This window comes from Staurois parvus, unplaced genomic scaffold (genome assembly GCF_062004578.1).
Source record: "Staurois parvus isolate SC_StPar_1 unplaced genomic scaffold, SC_StPar_1.0 ptg000136l, whole genome shotgun sequence".
NCBI classification, from domain to species: domain Eukaryota; kingdom Metazoa; phylum Chordata; class Amphibia; order Anura; family Ranidae; genus Staurois; species Staurois parvus.
The window spans coordinates 11,993,701-12,012,863 of NW_028317932.1; the positions used below are offsets into that span (position 1 = coordinate 11,993,701).

At 43.6% G+C, this 19,163-nt stretch overlaps 1 protein-coding gene across 2 annotated transcripts in view; it reads right to left on the minus strand.

Annotated features, from left to right (window-relative positions):
• AHR (aryl hydrocarbon receptor) overlaps nucleotides 1–14,665 on the minus strand; it is a 168,002-nt gene extending 153,337 nt beyond the window's left edge. For both annotated transcript variants that reach the window (XM_089673179.1, XM_089673178.1), the window contains exon 1: nucleotides 14,307–14,665. In XM_089673179.1, coding sequence (XP_089529305.1) covers nucleotides 14,307–14,362 — 56 coding nt within the window. In that variant the 5' untranslated portion in view covers nucleotides 14,363–14,665. The remainder of the gene's footprint in view (nucleotides 1–14,306) is intronic.
• Nucleotides 14,666–19,163: the final 4,498 nt, after the last annotated feature.

Here is a 19,163-nt window from a genome sequence, read left to right on the forward strand (position 1 = left end):
CTTATATTAGATTCGAAACATAAAACTTTAGAACTACATCGTTAATCAACTGGGGAAACTCTCCTCTCCCAACAATTCTCAGAAACCACATGGCAAAGAGCTTTTTCTATTTCATATAAAGCCTCTCGCTGAGCTACGCACTGGGAATCCTACATAAAAACTACTACACCAATGGTACCTATCCCCATATAGACACACCAAAATGTACCCAAAACACATCTCCACAATGTTGGCGAAATTGTGGCAAACTAGGAACCTTATACCATATCATTTGGTCCTGCAAATCCTTTAAATCCTAATGGAACGGCATTTTCAAAATAATCTCAGAATTATCCGGTAAGCCAATAACTCCCTCTCCAGAATTGGCACTCCTACATCTAGATATTGACAGGTTTTCCATAGAACTCCGCACTATTATAATACACCTTCTCTACACTGCTAAAAACCACATAACTAGCCTATGGAAAACCACAGAATCCCAGTCTCTAGCAAGAGTAATCACCAACCTCAATCTCCAGTGTGAAATGGAACGGAGATTTTCTAACTCCAACCTCTCATACCATAGATTCCACAATGCCTGGCATATATGGGCACTTCACCCAAAATGCACAATTAAAATTTGATAGCATTTACCTTTTTGGTTCTTGGAGTACTACTAGCAACTACATAATAACCTTGCTGAATTAACTGGTTTGTTCAACTGTTTGTTTTCAACTATGGTTGAGTTAAAGCAGTTGAAGTCTCTGCTTACTCAAAAGCCACATCCCATAAAGCACCATCTTTTAAATTACGCAAAACTACTTGTCAGGTGGAAGTATAGCTCCCAATGCACTTCCATACTCCAGGCTCCCTTTTTGTGATTGGTCAAAAGAGGGGGCAGGAGATGCAATCATCTATGAGACCTGCAGTGCCCCAGCAGGTATGGAAGTACAGTACATCAGTAGCTATGCTTCTACTCGCATGTAATCAAGAAGATTTGCAGGATTTAATAGACAGCATTCATCACGGGAGGTGGCTTTTTAGTAAGCAGCATCTTCAGCTGCCTTAACAGAAGTATGTACATTGTGCCCAGAGTTGAGCTTTAAACTACACTATATTACCAAAAGTATTGGCATGCCTGCCTTTACACGCACATGAACTTTAATGGCATCCCAGTCTTAGTCCATAGGGTTCAATATTGAGTTGGCCCACCCTTTGCAGCTATAACACCTTCAACTATTCTGGGAAGGCTGTCAATAAGGTTTAGGAGTGTGTCTATGGGAATGTTGGACCATTCTTTCAGAAGCGCATTTGTGAGGTCAGGCACTGATGTCGGACGAGAAGGCCTGGCTCGCAGTCTCTGCTCTATTTCATCCCAAAGATGCTCTACGGGGTTGAGGTCAGGAATCTGAGCACGTCAGTCAAGTTCCTCCACCCATATCTTTATGGACCTTGCTTTGTGCACTGGTGCACAGTCATGTTGGAACAGGAAGGGGCCATCCCCAAACTGTTCCCAGAAAGTTGGGAGCATGAAATTGTCCAAATTGTCTTGGTATGCTGACACCTTAAGAGTTCCCTTAACTGGAACTAAGGTGCCAAGCCCAACCCCTGAAAAACAACCCCACACCATAATCCCCCCTCCACCAAACGTTATACTTGGCACAATGCAGTTAGGCAAGTACTGTTCTCCTGGCAACTACCAAACCCAGGCACGTTGATCGGATTACCAGAAAGAGAAGCGTGATCCGTCACTCCAGAGAACATGTCTCCACTGTTCTAGAGTCCAGTGGCGGCGAGGTTTATACTACTGCATCAAACACTTTGCATTGCCCTTGGTGATGTAAGGCTTGGATGCAGCTCATCTGCCATAGAAACCCATTCCATGAAGCTCTCTGCACACTGTTGTTGTGCTAATCTAATGGCCACACGAAGTTTGGAGGTCTTTAGCTATTGACTCTGCAGAAAGTTGGCGACCTATGTGCACTTCAGCATGCACTGACTCCACTCTGTCATTTTATGTGGCCTACCACTTCGTGGCAGAGCTGCTGTTGTTCCCAGTTGCTTCCGATTTGTTATAATACCACTAACAGTTGATCGTGGAATATTTAGTAGCAAGGAAATTTTCATGGATGGACTTAATTCAGGAGTGTTATCGTGATAGGTTGCCACCTGTGCAATAACGGAGCTCCTGAGAGCAACTCATTCTTTCACAAATGTTTGTAGAAGTAGTTTGCATGTCTAGGTGCTTGATTTTATACACCTGTGGCCATGGAGGTCATTAGAAAACCTGAATCCAATAATTTGGAGGCGTGTCCCAATACTTTTGGCAATATAGTGTGCTTCTATGCTTTTCTCAGCATAAACCTTTAACCACTTCCCGACCGGCCATTGTATATAAACGTCCGGATGGTGGAACGGCAGGGTTGGGTGGCCGTTTATAAACGGCCTCCCGCACCCTGCTTCTGTGTGCTCCCCGGGAGCGCGCAGTACTGCGATCCGGTGCCCGCTGTGTCCTCCGGACACAGTGAAACACCGATCGTCAGATGGGACCTCTGTACTAGATCCCAATCATGTGATCACTGATTGGCCAATCAGTGATCACATACAAAGTAGTAAGCAAGATGTCACTTCTGACATCATTGCTTACTACGTGTGAAATCTGTGAATGATCACAGAGGTCACATGGTGCTAGGCTATTCACAACAGCCTTGTACCATGTGACAAGCTGTGACCAATCACAGCTCACTCAGTAGTTCTCAATGGCTGCAAGTATTCTTGTATTCAGACAGAGAGAAAGAGAAATGATTGCTTTTACATCCACCCCCCCCCCCCCCCAAAAGTAGTACAGTGTCACCATGGTGACACTGTACTGCTAGGGTGACAGTATGTAAAAAAAATAAATAAATAATAAAATAAATATTAAAAAAAATAAAAATGTAAAAAAAAAGTTTAAAAATTATAATTTTTGGTTATAAACTAATTTGGCTTTTTTTTTTTTACTAAAAAGAAAACAGAATAAATTTTGGCCAAGATTTATGATGAAATATTATTTGCTAAATTTTATAAGAAAAACACTTTTCATAAATTTCATTTACATAGCAAAAAAAATAAAAATCCCAGCCGTGAATAAATACCACCAAAATAAAGTTTTATCTGTCTCAAAAAAAGGTAAAAAATTCATATGGGTACAGTGTTGCATGACCGCGCAATTGTCAAAGTGTGATAGCGCTGAAAGCTAAAAATTGCCCTGCTCAGGAAGGGGGTAAAAGTGTCCGGACTGGAAGTGGTTAAAGCTTCTCTAAGGGGCCTAGGGTGAGAACCTTTATTTACCTACCCCTCCCTGCCCCAGCAGCCAGCACTCTCCTCTTCTCCCTGGCACTCTGGGTTGTAGGCAGGCCTTTCATGTCCTCAAGTACAATACAGAGACATTGGCCCTGCATCGTACTTGCTGACATCAGAGTACCTGTGACTGACAGAGCACTTTAGAGAAGAGGCTGTGAGAGCTGGCTGCAGAGTGTGAGTAAAATCCCTTACTTGCACAGGCTTTTTAATGGTACCCTATCCTGAAACCTTTGCAGTGCACGAGCGCTCCACTGCAAACGTTCCAGTTTCTAGGAAGTTCAAAATTAAAACAAGCCATCCCTGACCTCTCTAGCTGCATTTACTTTGATGTTATTCTTTCACAAAGATCCTGAAAGATCACAACTAATGCAGGCCATACATGGGTCAAATTCTGAACAAATTTTCTTATGAAAATCAGAAATTTTGTGCATTTTGTAATCCGATGGTGCCACCATTGATTATGAAAATTTGACCAACCAAACCTTCAATTTCACCTCATGTTGCTATAGAAAAGAATTTTCATGGCGCTCAAGCGCATTTCTTTTTCGATTATATTTCTCTCACGAATCTTCCATCATTGATTAGAAATTTGTTTGTCTTTCCAAAAATTGCCAACTTGCCCGATCACTCAAATTCAATGGTCGCATGAAAATCAGATGATGCTGCGGCCCACTAGTGGTGCAAAATTTTAACAAATTTATGATTTTCAAAAGAAAATTTGTTTGGAATTCAACCCATGTATGGCCTGTAAATAATGACTGGAGTCATTTTCAGTTTGTTTCTAACCGCTTAAAAACACCTGTTGTGTGTTTACACTAGAGGACTGGCATCCTGCGAGATCTGGTTTCATAACAGAAAACACATGGCATATGTTGTGACACGCACATAGATGTCTTTAGGGCCGGTTTACACCACATGTGGTGTGGGAAACATGCGTTTCCTGCACTACATGGGAACATGCTGCCCACTTTAAACATGCACAGATGCCATTAATTGTTATTGGCACCCCAAAACACATTTAGCAAATTTGAGTATGCTTGCGACTACCAAAATGCATGCGGGGTGATTTTAAAAGTCACGCCTACTGTACTTTTTGCATGTGGCAGCTGATTGAACTGGATGGGCTGTCTGGAATGTGGGCAAACTCCTACATCATTTTGTGAACTGGCCCGCATGGGGAAAAAAAAAAAAATCTGCATTTTCCTTTGCCCAGGGAGCTGCAGGTGGGATGTTCAGCCTGCCACAGAAGTGAATGACTGTATGCCTCTGTACTTGTACATTTACCTACACATGCATTTAAGAATTTTTTTTTTAATTTAGGAAAACACATATGTGCATGAACAAGTAAATGCAGACAATGACATCAGCATTTACACATGTACAGGGGAGTATAGTCTTTCACTTCTATGACTGGATGCACGTCCCATCTGCAGCTCCCGGGCCAGGAGAAAACAAAGTTTTGATTTGCTTTTTTAAAGCTAGGCATATTTAATGCCTAAGACCTCATGTACACGGGCAGTTTGCCCATCAGTATCAAACTCTGGCATTTCTGGGCACCCAGGAGGCACAGGTGCAGTGTTCATCTTTTCTGCCAGCAGCCTGTCAAAATCTATGACAGGCAGAAATATGTGGCAACCAGTCACTGAACTGAGCAGTACTCACGTTTAGGCCACATGCATTGAATGCAGGAATTTTCAGTTTAGGGCATATTCCAGAAAATGCCAGGGTTTGAAGCTGCCAAGCCAAACTGCCCAGGTGCACAAGGCATAAAAATGTATTTCTTCACAATGCTTCTAGATAATGTGGACTTGTTTTAAAGTGCTTTTCCTGTCTGTCCAAAACATGTAAATACTTTAGTGTTTATGATCTGGACAGAGGTTTGCTTTATTCAGTGTCAGAAAGGAGGAGATTTACTAAAACTTGTGCACATTGATTACTGTGCACAGCTGCACTAGATTCTATCAGCTTTCAGGTTTTACCCCAGGTTCACGCCTAAGGCAGGCCATAGACGGGCCGTTTATCGGCCGATAAACGAAAAATCGGCCGGCCCCGTTGCCGATGCTGCCACCAATGTCCATGAAAAACTGACGTTTTTTGTGGATTTTCCAGCATGACCGATAAAAATAAATGAGAAGATCCGCGAAAAACAGCCGAAAGGCTGGCCCGACTTACAGAGTGAATATTGGATAAACTACCCGTTTGTGGCCTGCATAAGCGGTTTCTGCAACAATTTGCAGAAACACAGTACAGTGCATTTAACATGATTTCCAAATGGGACATGTCCACATCTGTATGTTTTCACCCGGTGAGATTTTGGAAGGGGTCAGGGACTTTTTTGAATGCAAAAAGTTGCGTTTTTGGTTTTCTAGACTTTAATGGAAACGCTGCAAAAAAGCATGTATTGCTTTTTTGATGCGTTTTAAGTCTGCCTAGCAACAAGAAAAATAATTTTAAAAAAAATTAAAAAAAAAAAAAATGATCTAAAACACAGGTGCAAAAAACACAATGCAAAAAGCAATGCAGAAACAGCTCAAACGCAATCTGCATAGGTGTTAGCCTGTCAAAACGTAAAGTGCTACTAAACCCAGGACCCTATATCTGGTCTCCCACAGTACACAGAACAGGGAAATGAAATTATTTTAGTAAATATAAACTGCTATATATATATATATATATAAATACCTTTTCTCACCAGCAGTATATAGCAGTCTTGTGGCTTCAGCAGAGCACTGGTTAAAGCTTGTAGGTGGAGTTTTCTTTCTGCTCTAGGAGGATGTGAAAACTTTGACCCTCTATCTGGACAGTGCTGATTGGCCCTGTGCTGATCACATGTACCCTCCCAAGAAAAGAAAAAAAAAAACCTCTCTAGCAATACACACCAAATTGAGCATGCGCATGTGACCAGGAGTTCAGTCTGTATCAGGTGGTCATTTCAACAAGAGGAGGGGCAGAGAAGAAAGGATCAAACAGCCTTTTTACACAATACAGAGGATTAACCCCTTAGGTTCCACAGTGAGCATAACAAGCATGCGTTACTGCATATACAGAGTGATTTTACTGGTGTGGGTTTAGTAACACTTTAAAAGGAGAAGCACAGCCAAAGCTCTTTTGGTTGTACTTCCCCTGTGGATCACAGGAGTGCAGTTCATTCTGCTCTCCTGTGACCAGTTTTCAGCTGAACAGCAGGCTGCAGCCCACTGTCAGCTGATGTCACTCAGCCAGTCCAAGCTGGGGAAAGATCCCGACGTTAAAGTCGGAATCCACCCCAGAGTCTGGAGTGGCACCTGGCTCAGCCTGTCAGCGATCTGCTGAGAGCCTTAGCCAGCTGTTCCCTCCCCCTCTATAGCTCAGCACTCCAGTGAGTATGGGGGGGGGGGGGGGTATGGGGTGGCTGAGCAGACAGCAGTGAGTGAAAGCCTCTGCTCAGAGTGGCTGTGAGAACTCAGCGGTCATGTGATTGCTGACTTCTCACCCATAGAGCCGGCAGAGGAAAGATGCAACATTGGATAGATTAATTGAACAAGCTATTTCAGTAAATCTCCCATGGTGTCAGCCTCTCTTAGTTACTGCAAGAAAAAAGCAGAAAAGAAGAATTTCTGTGTTTGGACATCATTTTAAAAAGCAATATCCAATGTATTTGTTCGAATAAATCCCAGCTCTTTAAAATCTAAACACCTCAATTATCCCAACATTGTAAAATTCACACATACAGTATGTTTAAAAATGTACATCTATATAGCGTTTTCAATGTATGCAAAGAACTCTATTAAACAGCATGTCTCTTTAGTGAAAAGCCTGCTGTTTTCCACACCCAGATGAGCCAGTTACAAAGCAAAGCACAGCTAATTGAATATAAAGAGACCTTGGCACTGGATGAGTTCAGAATAACTGATGTCATGTACAATGTCAAAGCACTAAATAAATGGAGAACAGGAACTCCTGAGCAGAAGGAGAGGAGGGTCTATAAACAGTTGATTTAAAGCAGCCGTTGATGTACTGGAAAATGACCTGCGAAGAGCTCTCCCACTTGCTGCAAGAAACAAGCTCTCTGCACTCTGCCATAGTGAGGTGTCATCCTTTAAAATTCTAATTCCTGAAGATCCTTCTAAATAAAGACCAAAGGTCTTCTCAATGTCCTTTAAAACATTATTTGGCATTCATCCCACTCTTGCTGCATTTTAACATACCACTACTATACAAAAACCACTGCACTAATCAGTAAATGTTTCATACGGTCCAGGACCATACGAGATGCCAAATATGCATACCCCATGAGCTTAAATAACTACAAAAAAAAAAAAAAAAGTTTGGCTGCAAGTTTAATTAAACTGATTAAAATATTCACGATCCTTCAGATGCCAAAATCTAGAAAGTGCAGGTAAACGTATGCATAACTGCCAAAACAAGCCTCATCACACACACTTGCAAGCAACAGACAAACACGTTACTCCAATCCTAAACATCAGGGGGCAAACACACACACACTCGAAAATTACCAATGTTTCAAACAAAAGTCAAAATAATGTGCTGTATGCTGGGAGGTTTAAGACTTCTGTCAGGTTTTACTGCTCTCTGAAGCCCTGTTAGAAAGATGTCCCCTCACTTCCACAATAGCAAAGAAAAATTTACAAAACTGATAGTAGGGGGAAGTCTAAAACCTCTAACTAAAATTAGGAAACAAATTAGACTTTGACTAGTGGAAATGGCAAAAGGAAAATAAGTACACAGGCTCTAAAATATTACCAATCAGTTATCAAAAAATAGTTGTTTGCGGCAGGAAAATACCACTGTTTCATGTGAAATGTTCTGCTATATTTTGGAGAGTTGAAACACATTGGATATTTCTTTGCACTTGGTTAAATATTATTCTGTGTATAGTTAGAAATACTTTTCCTTCTTTTTTTCTAAGGGTAAAAGTTCACAATTCAAACGGCAAAAGAAGAAATACATTGGAAAACATTAATATTAGGGAAGCTGAAGGCCAGTGCATTTCTTTAATAAAAATACACAATTTTCCTTAATTTTACTTTCCATTGGGTAAAGAATATACAGGATATGCACTAAAAGTAAAACAAAGCAGGGAAAATACAAGCAATGCAAAGAAAAATACCATGCCTTCAATTCTGCACACAATTTGTAAAGATCTAATATTCTTATGAAAACCAACCTCCTCGACTACAAATCTCAAAGCGTGAAAAACATTTTAATGATGTCTTAAGTCAAATACCATAAGTATTCAAACTTTGAAATAAATATTTAAAAAAGGAGAATCAACAACACAAATATTTGTTTTCCATTATAAAAGGGGATCTACAAAGTCAGGATGAGTCATCATGACTCGCATTATAAACTCTGTGAATGCTCTCCATACCCTCATTATATTCATTGTTTTGCAACTCCATCCAAATTAAAGTGATGGAGTTAAATTACAATGTTTTGAAATGTTCCCGTCAGCCCACCCTCCCAAGTACCGTCACACAGAAAACTACACAAGATCTCTAAACATCAGGATGACTACCGAAGTAGTATCATCCAACATGCACAAACATGCAACGCTCCCACCGCTGTCTGTAACGGTGGCACGAAACACATTCAATGTGCTACCTCAAGGAGACTATAGAGTGTCCTGAGTCTCACACCATATAGAATTTTATCACAATTCAATACGTTAAAATATTGTTCTACTTTATACATCTAGTGGCAACCGGTTCTATTATAAGATCACAAAATTTAACACCTCAAGAATAGAATGAAACAATGCAAGGGCCCTAACTTGCATTGTAAAGGATATCAGGAAAAGGGGGGGATTGACACAAAGAGCAAAGTTTGCAATCCAAAGAACATGAGATGCGAATCATGAAGATCAAGAGCTTAAAATCGAAAGGACAGGTGGGACATAAGTAGCAAAAGCTTACAATCTACACAGCACAGGAGACAAGAGCAGTCAAGGAGCAGCCAAAAGTATGAGGAGCAAGGCCTAAGTCTGCACAGATCACCAGCCATATGCAATTACAAACCAGTCTTCTTATATCCATGTTACAACACCAGATTCTGACAAAGTATACGTTGATAAAATTATATATTGGTCAGTTATCAATTTACTAGCCTTATTTTAACGCATTTTTTGTTCAACGTGTTAATCAGAGGCAAGAACACAATTAAAACAATCCAATATCTTTTAGTCTATTGAGACTGCATTAAAATAAATCCACTATACAGCTTCCTTTTAAACTGTGCCTTAAAAAGAAAAAAAAAAAAAGCACACACCACACACACTTGTTTCCAGGCTTTGGTTGTATGAAATCTGAGCCTGCAATGGATCAGTCTCTCTAGACTATAGACAAAATATGAGTGTACATTGCACAACTATTTCGTAACTTCTTTGTTGTGATAATTACATTATTCATCTTCCAGTTCTACTAGAGAAAAAAAAAGTTATATACACATGCTCCAATAAGCCATGGTACTGGCAAAAGAAAAAAATGATAAATAAAAGAAACAGGCAGGGTGAATACCTTATAACACAAACATCACAGCTAAAAAAGCAAATCACAGGTAAAGACATTCCAGGTGTGCAATATGATAAACAGAATGATCCAAATCAATTCATAGCTGCTTTTATGGACAAGAAATAAAAAAAAAAAAAATCTCTACCAAGAATGCTCTCACAGAAAAAACATATAGTACGTTTTAGGAATACAAGAAATATTAAAGTAGTATGGGAAAATATTCTATAACTTCATACTATATTTTTCCCATTAATGGCTGAAAGATCCTCTCCTAGAAAACCACCAGCACAAAAAAAATGCTCAAGCAGATCTAATTTACATTTTATTAGGGTAGGCCAACAAGATAAAAAAAAAAAAAAAAAAAAAAGTGTTGTTGGTGCAACAATGTGGCTATATATACATATACACACACAGTAGATGCAAAAGATGATGTATGATATGATGCTTTGAACATCTACAATTACTTTACAAGTCTCAAATCAAAAAAAAAAATAGGATTTTGAAGAAAAAAAAAAAAAAAAGTGTAAATACTTGCATGGCATGGTGTGTGTCACCATGGGTTTAGAAAACAAATTGCTGCTACAAAGTCATCTGTGTAGCCCTTGACTAAAGGAGTCAACGCCTCTATCAAGTATGGCAGACAAGGATGTTGCAGTGAAAAGGGCTGACCACATGAGATAGACAAAACAGATAATATCTGGGTCTGCAGTTTCAAAACACTCAGGAAGAAAAAAAAAAAGTGAAAAAAAAAAAAATGTTGTGGCTGACTGAACTATGGGAATTAAAATAGGGCAGAAAATAAGTGTGCCATGGTAGTAGCATTTGTGAGCCAGAAAGAAGGAAAAATTAATCTACAAACAATAATGGGTAGAACACATAAAATGTTGTAAAATGTCATGTGTACATTATGTGCTTCTATAGTTTAAAACAATACATTTCATATACGCTTGTACTGGATGATCGGCAAACATGGCCCCCATCACTGAATTCCTACTACGTATTTACAGCACATGAACAATCCGTTTCTGGCGATGTTAATGCTTCATATATCCATACAGTAATGCCTTACTTCCTTCCTAAATTAAGGGACACTTCTAATGTATATGACAGTCACTCCACGTTATTTCCACTAGAGTGCAGCTTGTAAACATTAACCCTTCACCGTCTCCCGAGCTTGCAATGTGTTGCCCAAGATCTATTATATAACAAGACGGTTCATGGCAATACTGCATACGTGTGAGAATCCCTCAGCTCAGAATTAACACGTAAGAAATACTAAAAATATATTTTTGCAAAAATGTCTGGCCCGATATCTGAACCAATTTAGCCAACCTACTATAAGATGGATTTATACAATTCAACACGATCTCATTTTCCTCATTATACACACAAAGCACTAGAATGGACATTACAACATGTTATCTGAAAAGTTATCACATCTGTATATAGACCCTCAAACGTGCTTTATGTTAGTGGGAATCTCTTCAGTAATTATGGCTAGTAAAATGGGCTACTGTGATAATAAAAACGTATTAAGAAGATTTCTGGCTGCAAAACAAAATATTTTCTTTGGATGGGCAAAGCAAGGTGTAGGGGGGTAACACGTTATATAAAAAAACAGTAGGGAAAATAAACGTATGTGGAAACACAGGCGAGTATTGTTCATCCCTAGCTGTAAGATGAAACTTGCTCTAAGTAGTCCTAACTTCATGCCACCAGAGTGACTCACATCTTGAAGCAGCAAAGCTCTAGGCAAGTCATTGTGAGAGTAGCCGGAGTCCTAGCTGTCAGTGCTATGTGACAGCCTCTCAGGTCAGAGACAAACGTTCCCCAACCATCAGACCATGACTGGCCAGCTGGGCTCATCCAACTGGACACACACCAACACAAAGACTGTTTTCATTGTCACTGTACACGACATACTTTATTTCCATGAACAGTTCAGGATGAGCCTTCCAGGTCTTCCCTCTCTTCTTCATGGTCCAAGCCGTACAAACGTCTGCTACAACCCTGTGTATCAGTACTGACTGGACCAAGAAGAAAAAAGAACCCTTATGGTCAAAGCATGTTACACTCATACAGTCTCAGATTTACCAATACTATGAAGTAGGAGGACCTTTCTAATCCATTTGTAGGCAGGCTGTCGCACTACATAGTAGATGGTACATCTAAAGGAGATTGTTTTTAATTTGAAAGTTACAATCTGATTGTACAAAGTCTCCCATGCACAGAACTGTTGGTGTAAATAAACTCGTGTCCATCATTCAGCTGTGCCGTTACAAATGCACTGATATAACTAAAGGCAAAACATTATTTTTACATTTGGACAGAGTGAAGAGGGATTAGAACCCCAGTCAGGTCTTTGCCCCCAAATTAAAAATTGCAGCTTACTTTTTAACTTTTTTTTTTTTTTTTTAAAAATGAACATTTGCCCCCCTTCTATGCCCCTTTATTTGTAATGTTATTAGAGGGCTGGGAAGTTGTGCATGTGTGTCATAATTAACCTGACTGTGCTGGCAGATCTCATTATCAGTTGTAAACTAGCAGTGCACACCGTCTGTTCTACAAACAAAAAGGGGTTAAAGATCCTCTTTAGTTCATTGTAGGTTAATGGACTTTTAGAAAACAAAAACTCCCTAAAATCTGTCTCCTAATAGCACCCTGCCCATAAAGTCCCGAGTATAAATAGCACCAAAGGGACACTTAGAAATACATCTTTTTTTTGGCATGCTGTGTGAATGGGAACACATAACCCACATAGTGTTGGGGGGGGGGGGGGGGGGGTTGACTACAATAATGGAAATACATTAACTTTTGTTGAAAAGTGTTTTTATTGTCAAAGTGACCACAACTGCTATATCAACCCCATATAAACGAAAATGCTGCAAAATGTGTAGTAAACAGTATTGAAATATAAGATTGCAATAATGATGCCCCCCCCTCCCCCAGAACACAGCCGCCCATAGAGCAGCGAGTGGGAAATTAAAGGGACCGGGCACCTGATGTAAACAAGTCACAGCTGAGAGGTGTACAGAGCTCATGACATGCTGCATCCCTGATGACACCTGTGAGACCCCCATGTAGAAGGGACCCATGGTGTTCCCTGTAGAGAAGGGGCCTCTGTTGTAACCTGCTAGGCTCCTATGTGGAAGGGGCTCCTGGAGACATTTGTGAGGCTCCTATGTGGAAGGGGTTCTCGTGCTGTCACTTGTGGGGCCCCCAAGTAGAGGGGGTCCATGGTGTCCCCTGTAAAGAAGGATGCCCCTATGTAGAAGGGGGCCCCAGGTGTCACCTGTGAGGGTTCCTATGCAGAAGGAGGCCCCTGTTGACACCTGAGAGGGTTCCTCTGCAGAAGGGGCCCCGGTTTCACCTTTGAGGGTTCCTATGCAGAAGGGGCCCCCGGTTTCACCTTTGAGGGTTCCTATGCAGAAGGGGCCCCCGGTTTCACCTTTGAGGGTTCCTATGCAGAAGGGGCCCCCGGTTTCACCTTTGAGGGTTCCTATGCAGAAGGGGCCCCCGGTTTCACCTTTGAGGGTTCCTATGCAGAAGGGGCCCCCGGTTTCACCTTTGAGGGTTCCTATGCAGAAGGGGCCCCCGGTTTCACCTTTGAGGGTTCCTATGCAGAAGGGGCCCCCGGTTTCACCTTTGAGAGTTCCTATGCAGATAGGGGCCCCAGGTGTCTCCTGTGAGGGTTCCTATGTTAAAGGGGCCCCAGGTGTCCCCTGTGAGGGTTCCTATGTTAAAGGGGCCCCAGGTGTCCTCTGTGAGGGCTCCTATGTTAAAGGGGCCCCCCGGTTTCACCTTTGAGGGTTCCTATGCAGAAGAGCCTCCGGTTTCACCTTTGAGGGTTCCTATGCACACGGGGCCCCTTGTGTCCCCTGTGAGGGCTCCTATGTTGAAGGGGCCCCCCGTGTCCCCTGTGAGGGCTCCTATGTTGAAGGGGCCCCCCGTGTCCCCTGTGAGGGCTCCTATGCACACGGGGCCCCTTGTGTCCCCTGTGAGGGCTCCTATGTAGAAGGGGCCCCCCGTGTCCCCTGTGAGGGCTCCTATGTAGAAGGGGCCCCCCCGTGTCCCCTGTGAGGGTTCCTATGTAGAAGGGGCCCCCTGTGAGAGTTCCTATGTAGAAGGGGCCCCCGGTGTCCCCTGTGAGGGTTTCTATGCAGAAGGGGCCCCCGGTGTCCCCTGTGAGGGTTCCTATGCAGAAGGGGCCCCCGGTGTCCCCTGTGAGGGTTCCTATGCAGAAAGGGCCCCGGTGTCCCCTGTGAGGGTTCCTATGCAGAAGGGGCCCCCGGTGTCCCCTTTGAGGCACCTATGTAGAAGGGGCCCCTGTTGTCCCGTGAGGGTTCCTATCTAGAAGGGGCCCCTGGTGTCCCCTGTGAGGCTCCTATGTAGACGGGTCCCCTGTGAGGCTCCTATGGGGAAGTGGTCCCTGTTGCCCCCCTGCGGGGCCCCTCTGGAAAAGGGTGGGTGACTTACGCCTTCTGGACGGGTTTTCTCCTCTTCCTGCTGGCATACATGATGTTGGTGTTCATCTCGTCTCGTCCACACAGGAAAGCCTCCTAAATATTTAATGTCTTTCTTCTTTCCCCTCCTCGCCTTCCAGGCCAACAACGCTTTTAAAGCTAAAAGAAATAATCCCGGTCCGGGCGGGCAGCGGAGAAGCTCCGGCTCCAGTCAGTCTCTGCACGGCGGACTGGTGGAGTGAGTCCGAGGTGGAGGTATGGAGAGGTGCCGTGACTGTGGTAGTGGTGGCATCAGATACGGGTCCTGCCCAGCGCTCCTCCGTCCCCCTGCCTCAACTCTTCTTCACTACTGCTAGTCCAGCCACCGACAGACTTCGAGAGCTCAGTGCGCAGACGCGGCCCACACTTCCTGGCTCCTCCTACAGCTGTACTGCGTGTGCGCAGAGGGCCTCCTGTCACCGGTAATTGCGGGGGACGTAAGAATGCTCAGCGCATGCGTAGAGAGATGTGCGCGCTCCCATTTTGTGTTGTGTGGGAGTGTAGATGGAGGGAGGATGGTGGGGTGAGGAGCGAGGAAGGGAGAGGACGTGACAGGGGAGAGAGGTGGAGGAGCTATGTGTGTGTGCGCAGTGGGATACACCGGGACACGGTTATTCCAGGATCAGAATACATAGCAGTGACTGCAGAGTGCCATGGATTGCTGTGCTACAGCTGTCATCACATACAGATGGTGCTGAGCACAAAATACACCCCCTCCCCCACATGGAGGTTATTGGAGGCTTCAGAAGTCGGTCATTAGTTCCCCTCTGTCGTCCTCAGAATTTCCGTCACACCGTGTCCTCAGCTGTCCTCCTAATCTGGGTCACCTAACCTCACCCATCCCTCCTCCTGCCTGTCATGGTGATAGATCTGCCTCCCTGTCATCGGATAGATCTGCCCCCCCCTCATCATCATCGGATAGATCTGCCCCCCCCCCCATCATCGGATAGATCTGCCCCCCTCTTCATTGGATAGATCTGCCCCCTCCCCATCATCATCGGATATATCTGCCCCCCCTCATCATCGGATAGATCTGCCCCCTCCCCATCATCATTATTATCATCGGATAGATCTGCCCCCCTCATCATTGAGTAGATCTGCCCCCTCCATCATTGCATAGGTCTGCCTCTCTAGTATCTTCATCTAATACATCTGCCTCTTCCTGTAACCATCTGATTCCCCCCCCCCCCCCCCACACCGTCATCAAGATCTGCCTCCCCCCATCATCAACATCCTCCCAGGTCAGCCCAGCACTGTCATCTCTCATCGCTGGATTCACTGGGTGGCCAAGCCTGGCATTCCTTAACCTCAGCTTCACCCATCAGCTTTACCTGACATCTCCAGTTTTAACCTGGCATCCTCAATCATCCTTCACCTGACACCTCCAGGCATCCACCTTCACCTGACATCCCCAGTCATCCTTCACCTGACATCCCTGTCATCCATCACCTTCACCTGACATCTCCAGGCATCCATCACCTTCACCTGACATCTCCAGGCATCCTTCACCTGACATCTCCAGGTATCCTTCACCTGACATCTCCAGTCATCCTTCACCTGACGTCTCCAGTCATCCACCTAACATCCCCAGTCATCCATCACCTTCACCGGACGTCCCCAGTCATCACCTTTACCTGACGTCCCCAGTCATCCATCACCTTCACCTGACGTCCCCAGTCATCACCTTCACCTGACATCTCCAGGCATCCATCACCTTCACCTGACATCTCCAGGCATCCATCACCTTCACCTGACGTCCCCAGTCATCACCTTCACCTGACATCTCCAGGCATCCTTCACCTGACATCTCCAGTCATCCATCACCTTCACCTGACATCTCCAGTCATCCTTCATCTGACATCTCCAGTCATCCATCACCTGACGTCTCCAGTCATCCATCACCTTCACCTGACGTCCCCAGTCATCACCTTCACCTGACATCTCCAGGCATCCTTCACCTTCACCTGACATCTCCAGGCATCCATCACCTTCACCGGACGTCCCCAGTCATCACCTTTACCTGACGTCCCCAGTCATCCATCACCTTCACCTGACGTCCCCAGTCATCACCTTCACCTGACATCTCCAGGCATCCATCACCTTCACCTGACATCTCCAGTCATCCATCACCTGACGTCTCCAGTCATCCATCACCTTTACCTGACGTCCCCAGTCATCCTTCACCTGACGTCCCCAGTCATCCTTCACCTGACATCTCCAGTTTTCCTTCAGCTGACATCTCCAGTCATCCACCACCTTCACCTGATGTCGCCAGTCATCCTTCACCTGACATCTCTAGTCATCCTTCACCTGACATCCCCAGTCATCCTTCACCTGACATCCCCAATCATCTGTCACTTTCACCTGACTTCCCCAATCTTCATTTCTCCCGACATCCCCAAATCTCACTTTCATCTGACATCCACAATCATTACCTTCACCCAATATAATCATCCATCACCTTCACCTGACATCCAAGTCATCCATCACCTTCAGCTGACTTCCCCCAATCTTCATTTCTCCCAACATCTCCAGTCACTACCTTTACCTGACATCCCTAATCATCACCTGACATCCCCAATCATCTACCACTTTCACCTGACTTCCCCAATCTCCCATTTCTGCTGACATCCCCAAGTCTCGCCTTCATCTGACAACCCCATTTATCTATCACCTTCACTTAACATCCCAATCATCCATCACCTTCACCTGACTTCCCCAATATTAAATTCTCGCAACATCTCCAATCATCACCTTCACCGAGCATCCCCAATCTGCACCTGATATCCACAATCATTCATCACCGTCACCTGGGTTCCCCCATATTAATTTCTTGCAGCCTCTCCAATCATCACCTTCACCCAGCATCCACAGTCACCATCTTCACCTGACCACCTGACATTCTAAATCATCAGCTTCAGCCATGCAAATCACTTGTACTTAGAAATGCTAAAACTCAGGAGTATAACTCGGATACAGATCACAGGGCCTCATAGCAAGAATTTGATGAGGCCCCTTAGCGATCTCCCTCCCATTGATCTTCACATACCGTATGGCTAAATCAGGGATATGGATTTTTACAGTCTAAGGAAGACTGCATTAGGCATACAGGATTAATTTCAGTGCTGGCTGGGATGACCAGAAATTTTGAGGACAAAAAATCTCAACTAGTAATCTAAACAGATTTTTCTTACTACACAGCCTTCAAAGGGGGTTCTATAACTCGCAATACTCTACCTGTGTATCTGATGTCATCCTTTTTTGACTGGAATGTCACAGGGGAACAGTGTTTGTGTCAACAGCAAACTCTGCAATCCTTAAAGTGGACCTTCTCATATGACACTGTCATATGTCATCTAAATAAATAGATCTGATGATAATTTATTCCTAAATTGATTTTAGAGTATATATATACAGTCAGGTCCATAAATATTGGGACATCGACACAATTCTAACATTTTTGGCTCTATACACCACCACAATGGATTTGAACTGAAACAAACAAGATGTGCTTTAACTGCAGACTGTTAGCTTTAATTTGAGGGTATTTATATCCAAATCAGGTGAACGGTGTAGGAATTACAACAATTTGCATATGTGCCTCCCACTTGTTAAGGGACCAAAAGTAATGGGACAATTGGCTTCTCAGCTGTTCCATGGCCAGGTGTGTGTTATTCCCTCATTATCCCAATTACAATGAGCAGATAAAAGGTCTAGAGTTCATTTCAAGTGTGATATTTGCATTTGGAATCTGTTGCTGTCAACTCTCAAGATGAGATCCAAAGAGCTGACACTATCAGTGAAGCAAGCCATCATTAGGCTGAAAAAACAAAACAAACCCATCAGAGAGATAGCAAAAACATTAGGCGTGGCCAAAACATTCTTAAAAAGAAGGAACGCACTGGTGAGCTCAGCAACACCAAAAGACCCGGAAGACCACGGAACACAACTGTGGTGGATGACCGAAGAATTCTTTCCCTGGTGAAGAAAACACCCTTCACAACAGTTGGCCAGATCAAGAACACTCTCCAGGAGGTAGGTGTATGTGTGTCAAAGTCAACAATCAAGAGAAGACTTCATCAGAGTGAATACAGAGGGTTCACCACAAGATGTAAACCATTGGTGAGCTTTAAAAACAGGAAGGCCAGATTTGAGTTTGCCAAACGACATCTAAAAAAGCCCTCACAGTTCTGGAACAACATCCTATGGACAGATGAGACCAAGATCAACTTGTACCAGAGTGATGGGAAGAGAAGAGTATGGAGAAGGAAAGGAAATGCTCATGATCCTAAGCATACCACCTCATCAGTGAAGCATGGTGGTGGTAGTGTCATGGCGTGGGCATGTATGGCTGCCAATGGAACTGGTTCTCTTGTATTTATTGCTGATATGGCTGCTGACAAAAGCAGCAGGATGAATTCTGAAGTGTTTCGGGCAATATTATCTGCTCATATTCAGCCAAATGCTTCACAACTCATTGGACGCCGCTTCACAGTGCAGATGGACAATGACCCAAAGCATACTGCAAGAGAAACCAAAGAGTTTTTTAAGGGAAAGAAGTGGAATGTTATGCAATGGCCAAGTCAATCACCTGACCTGAATCCGATTGAGCATGCATTTCGCTTGCTGAAGACTAAAACTGAAGGGAAAATGCCCCAAGAACAAGCAGGAACTGAAGACAGTTGCAGTAGAGGCCTGGCAGAGCATCACCAGGGATGAAACCCAGTGTCTGGTGATGTCTATGCGTTCCAGACTTCAGGCTGTAATTGACTGCAAAGGATTTGCAACCAAGTATTAAAAAGTGAAAGTTTGATTTATGATTATTATTCTG